Source organism: Tachypleus tridentatus, chromosome 7 (assembly GCF_004210375.1).
Source record: "Tachypleus tridentatus isolate NWPU-2018 chromosome 7, ASM421037v1, whole genome shotgun sequence".
Taxonomy (NCBI): Eukaryota; Metazoa; Arthropoda; class Merostomata; order Xiphosura; family Limulidae; genus Tachypleus; species Tachypleus tridentatus.
This window is the reverse complement of record NC_134831.1, coordinates 63,351,249-63,364,981: the sequence shown is the minus strand read 5'-3', so window position 1 is coordinate 63,364,981 and position 13,733 is coordinate 63,351,249. Positions and strand designations below refer to the sequence as shown.

The 13,733-nt window shown below is 30.2% G+C and overlaps 1 protein-coding gene across 35 annotated transcripts in view; it reads left to right on the top strand.

Moving 5' to 3' along the window:
• LOC143255824 (uncharacterized) overlaps positions 1-13,733 on the top strand; it is a 201,908-nt gene that overhangs the window by 179,024 nt on the left and 9,151 nt on the right. For all 35 annotated transcript variants that reach the window (XR_013030880.1, XR_013030877.1, XR_013030874.1 and 32 more), the window contains 5 exons: positions 788-922; positions 4,989-5,103; positions 9,544-9,657; positions 12,268-12,388; positions 13,670-13,712. Coding sequence is in view for 3 of the 35 variants with exons in the window: in XM_076512124.1 (XP_076368239.1) it covers positions 788-922; positions 4,989-5,103; positions 9,544-9,657; positions 12,268-12,388; positions 13,670-13,712 (528 nt within the window). In the remaining 32 variants the exon portion in view is untranslated. The remainder of the gene's footprint in view (positions 1-787; positions 923-4,988; positions 5,104-9,543; positions 9,658-12,267; positions 12,389-13,669; positions 13,713-13,733) is intronic.

Below are 13,733 nucleotides of genomic sequence, written 5' to 3'. Positions count from 1 at the left end.
CTATATTAATATTTTCACTATAATTTATGTTTATCTAGGTGTATTAAAAAGGTGTCTACAATTCCTCCACGTATACTCTATAGTGAAACAAATACTTTAAATTTACCATTGACGTAGGCTTAATATGATCATATCTAATTTTTCTTATAGCATTGAACACTTTGAATAATGCCCATTAAACTCAAATTAAACACAACATTTTACTTACTCAATGATGCCATCATCTTGTGTTTGGTATAGTAAAACCAGTTTCTAAACCTTTATTAATTAGTATATTTGCAAACTATTTACATATATATTACATATCTACAAAATAGGAAACACATGCTGTTTAACATTGGAAAAAAGTTGAAAAAATAAAATGAATTAAAAGGAAAGACAGTCATAGCTTTTTATGGTTTTGGTCTCTTGAACATGAACACATTATGCTCTAGCAAATTGATTTGCAACATCAACAATCAAAACAATGATAGAAAACTATGCTATATATAAAAGTTTTTTTTTCTATTCCTTATTTAATATTCTGAGTTTCCCATGTGTAGAAATAATATGAGTTAGTGTTGTAAAAAGGACATTTCTTCAATAGGAAGATTTATAAAACATAAATCATCTATTTATTTAGTATTGCTGCTTTACATTATTATACACTGTTTCTTGTAAATTAACCATATGAGTGTACAAAATGAATGAAACAGTAGGAATGATTAGTATTTAACTGTTAGTTGTAAGATCTGATCCATTATCAAAAAGGATTTATTTTTTGCAATGTTTTGTATATTTTCTTTAGTCCTTCCCAGAAATCTCCAATACCATTAAATCGTTATGAAGATCCATTTGGTCCTCCAACATCTCCCTTACCAGTTTCTCCCGAACTTCGAACTATGGCTCGAGCATTGTACAGTTTCAAGGCACAGACAGCTAAGTATGAGAAAAACTAATAAATTGATTCATTAGTTTACATAGTTTTTAAGGAAAATCAACTAAGTTTTGAAACTTGTAATTTGTAACTGGCACAGTTTTAGAATAGTTTCAGATTAAATTAATTTTCAAGTCAGATGGTTCTACCTCTGAAACACTAAACGTTTCTTGATGTGTCTATACTCAAGCTGTTAACTTCATTGCTCAAAGTTTTCAAATATTCATACACATTATTTCATCACTTTGACATATTCTTACTTTCCATGTAGCTTATTGTACAACCATCATGAATCTTACATAAGCTTTGCTTTCCCATTGTAATTTAGATTTTCTTTTAGAGGCTCAGAGTTCCCTCTAGGATCAAATATGTTCTCTGATGTTTTCATTGCTTATGAGTCTTTTACCATATGGTTCTTATGATACTTTTTTTAATCAGCTAACCTCAATTAAAAATAAATAAATAAATAAAAAGTTCCTACTTCATTTTGTTTTTGCAGGTATTTTACTTGTTTCCCATTTAGGAGAAGCTTGTCATTAGGGTTTTAGCATCTTGTTTTGTTTCTGGTTATCATTCTCTTCCAGAATACTGTTTGTAATGTTGTTTTATTTTTTGCTATATCTACTCAAATGTTTTGTGTGACTTAGCATGTCTCACCCATTCACCCTCTGTTCTGGTTGACTCCTCTATCTGGGCATTTTGTTTATCTATAAACTGTTATTTTCGTGTTCCTTGGATTCACTGAATTCTTCAACTCAATTTTTTGTTTGTCATCATCTTCCAATTTTGACTTTTCTAGTTCTTGTTCAATTTTGCATCTGGAAGTTTCAAGCCTTTTCTTCACTGGGATACCTTCTGGTCTTGAGTTGTTTGGCTTTTCTTCATTTTAAACCTTTTGCAACGTGTTTGTTCTACCATCTCTTCCTGAAATCATATTTTTGTTTGTTGCTTGCTTTAGGTAGGAAATAATCAAACATTTTTGCCAGTGATTCTATTCATACTCTTTCTTTTTCCAGGAGAGCTAAATACTTATATCCTGATAGTCTTACTAAAGGGGAAGTGAGGAATGTTCATTTCTCTATCTCAAGATGGCTGGTATGGGTATTAAAATGTTTATCCAAGTAAAGTAAAAACAACGTGTCAATCTGAAGATGACCTAAGACGGTCGAAATGTTGTCCTCTACTTTATTTTACTAAAAGTTTTAATGCCCATACCACCTGTCTTGAGATACATTTTTCTTCAAGCAGATTTCTCATCATCATGAATGTTCATTTCTGTTTTTCTTCTTTCATTTTCTTTTCTTACTGACCTTGGTTTTTCTCCTGCTCCGATATTGTAAGAACAGAACATTTTTTTGGGAAAACAACATTCATTGTTTATACTTATAACAATTCTCATTCCAGAGATCTTGCTCACCTACTTTAATGAATTAACTGATACAGCTGAGCTGCTTTGTTTATGTGTTTTTGTTGATTTTTTATTTATTATTCAAAGAACATAAAAAGTCACCTTCACACGTTTTCGAACACTGCAAGTCAAATAAACACAACATAACCATAGAAAACACTCAAATACTAAATAAAGAAAAAAACGCAAAATTAAAGAAGCCTTACTTTTACAACAACTTAAACCCAAAATAAACCAATATAAAGGAATGCCTTTATACCTATATTAAATATAATAAAATAAATAATATAAAATTATATATTCAAACATCTAACACCACCCTCTACATTTTGACACTCAGTTACACAACCCCTTCCAAACATGTGGTCAGCTTCCGGTCAGTTACCTCTTTCTTTCTTTGTGAACCTGACGATGACCGAAGAAGGTCGAAACGTTGTTCGCTCTTCTACGTAAAATATTTCTCAACCCAAGCGAGCCGTTTTTGCATATATATTTCTCTACAAGTGGGTTTTCTCGACATCACTAATTTTGTATTTTTGTTCTATTGCGCTATCTTAAAGTTGTAGAACCCATATTTGAGAATGTTTGGGTCTATCTGTGGTTCTTCCTGAGCTCTTGCTAACTTGGCCAGTTGCCTGATTCACTAGTCTTTTTCAACAAGGATAAAGGGTATGTCAACTCCTGATATGCTCCTGTTTATACCATATCTTGCATTGCATTGTTGTTATTTCCACAGGTAAAATGCAATATTACCACTCACAAATCTGAGACCTTTTCCTGAATTGAATGGAATCATGAGCAAAGAGGCAACTTGCAGGGAAGAAATGTTTTACTTCTGATTGCCCTTTATATCTTCAAGGCTGGATGGCTCCACTCATTTTTCCTCAAATCTGGTTATATTAATTAATTTTATGTTTCTTGTTTTTACTTGGTTAAATCTTTGTTGTAGTCTAGATTATTGTCTTTTTATGTTGTAACTTGTAGTTTATAATTTTCTCTTTCTTTCCTATTCACGAGTTTCCACATCCTTATAAATATGGATATTTTGACTTTCATTATTTCTATATTTTTGAAACTAAATTGATTTTCTACAAGTTCTTGACTCAAAATTACCTCCCCATAACCAGGTTTATGTGATAGCTGTAACTTTCAAAATGTATAAAGTATGGCCTGAAAGCAGAGCTTATGTAAAGTGACCTGATGCTTGAGACACATGAAAGGTGGGAGAGTATAGAATTATGGGTAAGTAATGCATACTCTGCAAGGAGTAAAGTGAATTTGGAAATTTTGAGTTGCATCTTTTGCTGACAGCATGGGTTCAAACTGAATAAGAAAAGGCTTTCAGTATTTAAAGAAATTTGAAATTCATTTCAATTTGAAAAAAATGTAAAATCTTGTTCTTAGAATATTTAAAATAAAACTTTCCAAAGAACCAGTATTATTTGATTTTTAATTACTAATTTACATTTAGTAAACATTTTGTGTCAGTCAGCTAAAGTTCAGTAGTAAGATAGATGGCGCTTAAACATTAATATCAAACAAATTTTTTATTTGATTAGCCTCAAGTCTTTGTATTGAGTGTGAAATCAAATTTCAGTAAAGACTTAGATTATTGTATTTACTGTAATTGACAGATACTTTGTAGTTTAAGATTCTTATGCTGTACAAAGAACTAGTAAACTTCTGACAGTTTAATCAGTTAAGCAAGACAGATGGTAATTATGGGCTTGAGCCAAAAGAAGCAGCAGAGTTTATTGTAATTCACAGAAATAAGAATATAATTTATCAATTAGAGACTTTTATTTAAGTTAAAACTTTTACAGTTTATCGGTTATAGTGGGAAATGATAATAATTTATTTTGGACATCAATATTATTTTTTAATTACAACATTTGATACAAACTGTTATGAGTCTGAAAAAAACTGGTAGTAATAAGTTTCAGGGCACCAACATTAGTTTAAAATACAATGACTTTTTTCGTGTTGTAATTATGGAACTAATATCTTGGGGCTTATATATGACTATATGATAGTTTTGAATTTAGGAAAAGTTATTTTGGAAACTTTTCATAGAGTTTAGTTGGAATAGTGTACACAGTTTTATAACTTTACAAATAAGTTTGATTTTTGCAATTAAAGGTGAAGGATAGTTGGTCTATGGAAAATGCTAATAGTTGTTTTGAATAAAATGTAAAAGTAATGTAATAATATGTTATTAGAAACAAAACTTTTAAATAATGAATGTCTTAAATAGACTCTTGTTATAAAACATATAAACAGTTTTTATTCTTGTATGTTACTTCATGCAGACTGCCTCAGACACTGTAAGCTAATAGTCATATTTATTTAGTATTCAGTTTTCACAAAACTTCATTTTATTTCTCAATGTAATTTGCTTTTATCATAGTTTATTATTACACTTCAAACTGTTCAATCCATATAAGTATTTTATTGGGGTTTGTTTTTTTTAATTTATAGAGAAAAAGTACTAGTTTAACACATTACATAATATGAAATTTTAAAATCTTTTGAATACATTTTTTTAACTCTTAGAAAATCATGTATATTACAATTTACTGAAAATCTATTTAACCATTTAATGGGAAAAAGTTACCTTTTTTGAAGTGATTTAAAACTGAGTGTTTTATGTTATGTTTTCAACAGAGAGCTCACTTTGAAGAAGGGAGACTTGATTTACATAAATAAGAAGATAGATAAAAATTGGTACTTGGGTGAACACCATGGTATGGTTGGAATATTTCCTGTCAGTTATGTTGAGGTAGGTTAAATATTCTGTTATTTCTTTCATTATGCTGTACTTGTTCTTGAGAGACAATTATATCATAAAGCTGAGTTGGTAAAAAGAATCACCTTTTCCATTCTTTACCACCATATTTTATTATTAAAAATCATCAACTGCTCACAGCATGTAAATGAAAAAATTATATATAATAAATAACATGCTTTTGCCCATCATTCACTTCTAGAAGCTACAAAACTTTATTAATACATTTCAGAGACTTTCTTTGCCAAAGCATTTTCCATTTAAATTAATTAATTGAAATTCCTATTACAAAGTCTGAAATTAGAGAACATAGTTTTGATTCAACCATGTATACTCTTCATTCTCACATTTTATGGCAAACAAAATAGTGACTTCAGAACTTCAATTTTTCTTAAGTATACAGGGGTTAAAAAACTATTTAGGTTGAAGTGAACTTAGCAGGTGTTGAAATTATGCCAGGTTTTGATTCAGTAACTGTTAATGATTCTTCTTTTATGTAGCTATCAATTTTATGATTTTATTGAAAATTCTTCTTTTTTATTTTCACTCAAGCTCATGGCCAGAAACTTTCATATGAAGAAAAATAGATGTTTATGTTTCCATACATGGTTTCTTTTTTTTTCTTTATGTTCAGAAACTCTTGTGTCAACACTTCTTTCAGTTGTAACTAAACTACACTGCTAACCAAAATCATAAGGCCAATGAACATAAAGAAAAAATATGCATTTTGCATTGTTAGACTCAACCACTTATTTGAGTAGAGCTTCGAAAGATGAAAATAAGGAAAGGGAAAATAAAAATAAAAAACTTTTTTAGCATTTAATAGGGAAAATGTGAACACTATGAAACTAGCGTAAATACTAACTTGTCAAAAGTTTAAGACCATACTAAAACAAAGCGTTAATCAGTAAACACGTAACGAAATTTAGTCATTTGTGTTCAAGCATTAACGTTGTCAACATCTCCCACTGACATCTCCTATGCTACATTGAGTGAAAACGTGGCAAAGGCTAAAAAGTTGACACAGTTTGAATTTAGCAGAATTGTCGGGATGCAAAATCAAGGTCTCTCTCAACATGCCATTGCTGGTGAGATTGGGTGTAGTAAAACTGCTGTTGCAAATTTCTTAAAAGACTCTGAGGGATATGGAATGAAAATTTCAAGTGGTCAGCCCAAAACAATTTCACCGGCATTGAGCAGGAAGATTCAATGGGTTGTCCAGCAAGACACCAGCCAATCATCGAACCAGATTAAGGCCCTTACGGATGCAGAATGCAGCTCAAGAACAATAAGACGCCATTTACGAGAGAAAAGATTTGAAAACCCTAAATGTCTTCAAAGATCACGTCTTCTTCCACACCACGAAACAGCTCAGTTAAACATTGCTGAGAAGCACCAAACATGGGATGTAGTAAAGTAGACAAAGGTTTTGTTCTCTGATGAGAAAATATTTAATTTGGATTGTCCAGATGGCTTCCAACGTTACTGGCACAATAAGAATATCTCACTGGAGACATTTTGTACATGACACAGTGGAGGAGGTTCTATCATGATCTAGAGTGCTTTTTCCTTCCATGGAACAATGGAGCTTCAAGTTATACAGGGGCGTCAAACAGCAGCTGGCTACATTGGGATGTTGGAGAGAGCATCCTTATTTATTGAAGGCCTTCGCTTGTGTGAATATGACTGAACCTTTCAGCAGGACAATGCTGAAATCCACAATGCCCGCTGGACAAAGGACTTTTTCATGGCTAATAACATGTTTCTTTCGGACCATCCAGCGTGTTTGCCTGAACTGTACCCCATTGAAAATGTTTGGGGGTGGATGGCAAGGGATGGCTAGAGAAATGGACATCAATTTCAAACAGTGCATGATCTTCATGAAGCCATCTTCACCACTTGGAATTACATTCCAGCCAGCCTTCTACAAAGGCTTATATCGACCATGCCAAAGCGAATGTTTGAAGTTATTCGCAATGAGGCTGTGCAACTCACTACTGAGACCTCTTGTTGGGCATTTCCTACCCTGTTTAGGACTTCTTTTTGGTATGGCCTTAAACTTTTGACCAGCTAGTATTTAAGCTAATTTCATAGTGTTCACATTTTCCCTATTAAATGCTAAAAAGTTTTTATTTTTATTTTCCTTTTCTTATTTTCATCTTTTGGAGCTCTACTTAAATAAGTAGTTAAGTCTAACAACGCAAAGTACATATTTTTTCTTTATATTCATTGGCTTTAAGATTTTGGCCAGCAGTATATTTGAAAATATTTTAGGGATTTTGTTTGTGATACCAGTTCATAGATGGCACTACATTTCGGAAATTTCTATTGCCACTTCTGACATAAACAGTCTTGTATTTCAACACAACAGATTGCTATACTGTGTATATTATTTCACTCACATTGATACACAATGGTTACACCATTGCTTCATTATAATAAGATAACCTTTCTCACAAGATTGACATGTATAATATAAACACTTTTTTCTTTTCAGTTATTATGTTTGAAGTTAGGTTATTTATAATGGTGTTTGGATATTTGTACATGATTATGGAGCTATTCTTTATAATATTTCATCTTGGGACTCTCTTTTCATGTTGAAGCCAATAGAGAGGGCTTTAATATTAGTCTTTCTTTGTTATTATGGTACAAGATTTCTCTTGTCCTAAGATGGTAATTTTTAATTAACCATTGTGAAAATAGAGTTCTTTGAAAATAGCAAATATTTTTTTATTTCATATTCAATCATTAATAGGTCTAAGAAAAAATCAATCTACAATAGCTTTCTGACTACCTGTATGGAATTCAATGTTTTGGGTCCATAAAGACATTTTTGACCAGTTTTCCTGCCAGGAAGCAACATTATACCTTAAAGAAGCTACACAGATGTTCCAAAATTGGTTTCTCTAATTTTATTTATTATGTGGACAGTTTGTTTCACTTAAATCCATGCTATGTATGTTATTGTGTACTGTTTGAAGTTTTTCTTTAATATATCTTAAATTACCTTAGAAACTCAAGTGAACAGAGAAAGTTACAATTTTATTGAAGTGCTTTATAAGAATAACTGAACAATATATTTCATTTGTCATTAGTAAATGCTGGTTATTTTTACTTTAATAAAAATTAAAAGTGCATTATAGTAGGTGCATCAGGATACTTAGTTTTACTTTCTCGCTAAATTAGATTCTGCAAATTGTTTGTTTATAGTTAAGCACAAAGCTACATAGTGGGCTATTTGTGCTCTGATCTCCAAAGATATTGAAACTCAGTTTCTAGCGTGACAAATCTACAAATATACTACAGTGTTTCTCGGGGCTCTGCAAACAGATCTGTACACATTAAATATATATTGCTCTTTCTACACTAACTTGTTAAGATTTAAAGGTAATTTGTTATATTTGTAAATATAAAACTCATTACTTGAGCTTAAAACTAAAGTTTTAGAGTTTTGATGCTTATAACAGTCAGAATGTTCACTCTGTTCAATCACAATACTGACAGAACCTAATAAACAGCAGTACATAAATATTTAAGAAGATTTTCTTGACACTTTTATTACATGTGTCAAAAATGGTTTTGTTATTATTAACATCATAAAACTAAAAAATAATGGGAAGTGATATTTTTTGTGCAGTGCAAGATGGAGGACTGTGGATGGTGTATGTCAACAGAATTTTTGACATTAATTAATTTCGATGAATATTTGACATGATTTTCTTTTAATTTAACTGAAATTGTATATGTTAACGAATAACAAAGTATAGAAATTTTAATAAATATGTTTTACGATGTTGAAACTCAAGCCCATTATATCATAGTAGTAGAGACCTTCAAAACATCTGTGGTCAAATTAGTGTCTTTATTATAACAGTACTTCTTTAAATACAGGATTTCTAGAATAATTTTTAAAACATTCTAATTGTAGACACCAAAATCTCTAAGTTCACTTGTCTTTGGCCTAACATTAGTTAAGTTTCTATTAAACATGGCCTATATTTGATAAAGAGATAAATTAATGCTGAAACTCGTGTACCTTTTTTGCCTGTGGTTTAGTTACAATCAAACCTTACAATGCTTAATACTATCAGTAAATAAACTTAAGGTTATTCTACAACCTAATATTAGACTCTTTTACAACTTTTGATTTATTTTTAATTTGTTGTTACACAAAATGCTTACTAAAGTATATTTACATTTGGCTTTTTTTACATCTTTTGAAATTAAGTGTGCAAGTATACACATATGGTTTGTATGGTGTGTGCATATTTTTAGAACAGACAAAAACTGAGTGTTATGATAATTGATTCAAACAAAATTTTACCATTGAAGATAGCAGGATTTATACTGTACCATTTAGTGAAAATATTGCTTTTACAAGACATTTCTAGCCTGCTTGATATTGTTTGTGCAACTAATTATTTTTTCTAGCTGATACCACAAGAAATACCTCATATCCAACCTCCCAAGATGTCTGATGAAGGGCGAGGTCGAGCTAAGTATAATTTCTGTGCTCAGACACCATTGGAACTTTCTCTATACAAGGTGTGTGCATTTGCTAAGTCTTATAAAATAAAATTTTTAACAAGGCATTTTAATATTTTGTATGTATGTTATCTATTCATCTATACTTTAGAAGTAAATTTTGTTACTGTTCAATACTTGTGTTAATTAACCTTTGAACTCTATATTAATAACTTTTTTTACATACCAGTATTTATATGTGTTGTAAACTTTCTATATGAGCAAAATTGAGTAAACTCACTTTTTTGCAGTGTAATCAATATATTTTGGAACTGTTGTTTGTTGCAATCGTATTACTGTTACTATATTCCCAGTCTATTAGTTTTCGATGAGGCTGTTTTACGCTTAATGTAATAATGTTATACTAAAACTGAAATTGAGATTTGTGTCATGGGCTACATTGTTTATTATCTATTTTTCTGAGTACTGGTTTTTCTGTATTAATATATCATAATCCATAATATAATAATAATAATGACAAAAATGTATGTTTCATAAGATGAAAATGCTTGTGTAATAAAAGTTATTTTTCTATTAGAAAAATAAACTTTCCTGGGGTTGAAATGGCCTAAGGGTTAGTGTACCCAAATTTTGAATTTGAGGGTTAATATCCCATGTCCACAAAAGTTTCTTCACATTTTAGGACTGTAGTGACTATTTGATGAGATAAGAGTAGCTCAAGAGTTGGTGGTGGGTGTTTTTACTAGATACCTCCATATTGTTTATCAGCTCAAAATTAATAACAGTTATTTACAGATAGTCTTTGTGTATTTGTACACAAAAGTTCTGAATCAAGTAATTAACTCTTTTTCAGCCAAGTGAACATATTTTCAATCCTAAAAGTTAATGTCTTGCTTATTCTTATGAACAAAATTGTTTTACTTTAATGTCCTCAACTCTATAAATAAAACTGAGTATGTTAAATTAAAACAGTTTTTGAAGCCTCACCTTATTGTTTCAGTTTGTGTCACAATGCCCAGACATGCTCAGTCTGAAAGTTGTTTGTCTAGACAATAGCTCTGCAATATAGTTTATGTTATAAAATATTTCATTTTATAGGCTGTCATATCTAATGTTCATGAGCTCTCCCTGCCTTCTTTAAATAATCCATCTAGTGAATAAAGATGACAGATTTCTAGTACATGTTTCAAGAGTCCAATCACTCAGAAACCCTTGGGTACTGAATGTAGCAACTTGGTTGTTGTGGTTTTGTGTGCATTAATATGAAAAACCTGTTTCATTCTTCAGCTGCTGGAGCATGTTTGTGTGACAGTTGAATGCGAGCTAAAACTAGAAGCCTTATGCTGGTGAGCCCATACCCCTATGCCTTTATTTCAGATGAGATCCTTCTTAATTATGTTCCATGCTTTTGCCTTTATGTTTATGGATCCTTATCTATTATAAAATATTTCTCATCACTCACCACACCTGACGTATGACTTGTTATACATCTCTTTCTTGATGGTCTTGGTACCCCAACTTGATTCATATTCCTTTTTTTTCTAATGTAGTTAAGCACAATGGATATCTCCATATTGACAATTATAAATCCCTGAGCTAAATGCATCTTTATGATCAGAGGATATGAATATTTTATGACAGAAAGGGCTCTTGTATATTCTTCCTGAAAGAGAATAATTTTTGGTGGCTTTAAATTGAAATAATGATAATGTCAAACTGTAGTTCTGTTATATATCATTCCTCCATGACTTTATATTGGCTGTGGTTGTCATGTATCATATGTAAAATTGTTTGAGTTAAACATAATCAATCCTAACACACTGTTTTTGAAACATAAATATTTTAGTTTAAAAAATGTATGGTACCATTAAACATTTCTGAATCTAAAATAGAGTTTTTTTAAATAAATATACAAACTGCAATTAAATAAAAAACATACTGTATGACATAGTTGTGTTCTATGCTGTTACATATTTGTTGACCTGAAAACCAGGTCTAACACTTACTTTATCACCAATAACACAATCACAGACCTAATTACTTCATGTACTAACCCACTGTGTTAAAAGGAACTTTGCAATAAAATGTCTTTATATGTGTGTGTTAAAAAATAACAAATATATATTATTTATCTTACTGTATGTTATTTATAAACAATTATGTATGTACCTTTTCTTTTAGAAATTATGGTTGTTTAAATACACTTCCTCATTAATTTGTGTACTTGTATTTAAGTTTTAACAAAAACAAACTGTAAAAGTAATTACTTTAACAAAATAAACAAGCAGGAGAAACAGTAAAATTAATTAATTACCATTATGTATCATACATAAAGTAAAAAACACAGAAAAATATCTTCTGATAATCAGAATATGAAAACTGGTAAAAACAAATATTTCTAAAACATCTATTTTGTATACTAATACATGATAACTGATCTAGCTAAAAGGTATATTTTCACATACAAATATACCTTAATTACATGTCAAATATATATCTTAGTAGTGAGTCACTGGATCAGTTGTCTCATATATGTATACATTAGTAAGGTCTGTGTGCCATTATGTGTAGATAACTACATCATTATTTTTATAGAGCAATAAATTAAAGATTTATTTCACTGTCCTTCACAGTAGCATTATTTTCTTTGTTAAACTCTTGGAATTTTAGGGACAAGAATTACTGTTGCTTCGAAGAGTAGACCAAAATTGGTATGAAGGTAGAATTGGGAACAGCAGAGGGATTATTCCAGCAGCATACATTGAGGTGCTAAAGGAACCTGATATTTCAGGTAAGGATTACAAGATTCATTAAGAAGTTGTTTTTTTACCCATTAATAAAGAAGCCGTATCATTTGAACTGGTTTTAGAATTTTAATTTTATGCTAGTATTGAGGTTTTTAATATTCTAAACTGATGTGAAAATGATTATTTACAAAATAAAATTAATGTCCTGTTTATCTTTCTTTCTTTTTTTGGAAAATTTAATGGATTTATTGCAAGTTTTGTTACTACTTATGTTTATTTTCTTTAGCTACAAAAACAATTAAATCTAGAAACCTGGGGTTTCAGGTGAGGAATAAAAGATTCACTGGAGAAATGTTGTGTATGTTTCATTTTGAGATGCTAAAGAAATATGATACTCACGACACGTGAAATATCAGTTTCATTAAAGGGATTTTTATTATTTTTTTATGTTGAGCAAATTCTGAAACCTAATATCACTGGTAATTCACAAACTTCATTAGAGATTGTTTTGCTGTCTTATTTTAAAATACTATAAAGACTGAAGCTGAAGGATAGATAAAAATTTTATCAGTTGCTCAACTTATTTCATGTAAGATACAAGTTTTATGAGAGGTTGCTCCTGTTAAATGTGTGTTTTAGAGATATGTGGGTTCATAAACACAGTACATATGCATTTTAGATCTACTTGTATCCTTAAATACAATATATATCTATATTCCAAGTCTACTTGGATTCATAAACACAGTATACAAGTGTTTCCTAAATTTGTTCTGTTTGTTACTACTTTCTTTTTTACAGTCAGTGTAATGAACTACACATATATATTAAATTTATTGATGTAACCTAGTATTATGGGGCTTTATGTTTAGCCTGTCTTTTAAGTTATGTAGAACAAAATTCAATCAATATAACTTTCCAAAACAGATAGTAATCTGAAAATATTGTGTGATTTGAACTATGTTTGAAGTTATTAATTTTACACCAGTAATGACTGCTGTAAAGTTTGAAATTTTGTAAGTATTTTTTTTCTCATTTAAGAAGAACAATTCACCGGTAATTGCTTTCTTTATAAGAGTTAATGGACTTACCACATATACCTAAACTACAAGAATAATAGTTAAAACAAAGATGTTTGAAAAGCCTTCTTACAGTAGTGAACTTTGTGTATATTTACATTGGATTCTACTCACCACAGTTAACCTATTTAGGTATTTTAAGGATAAATACTAGCAATGCTGTGATTACTTTATTCATATTGCTCAGAGGTTATATTATTTGAAAATATGTTTCTTTTTGTTAAAATCATTATTTGTTTCACATTTCAGCAAGAAGCTCAGTTTCTTTCAAGCCTCCACTTAATTCTATAAAGTAAGTTCTTAAGAGTTTATT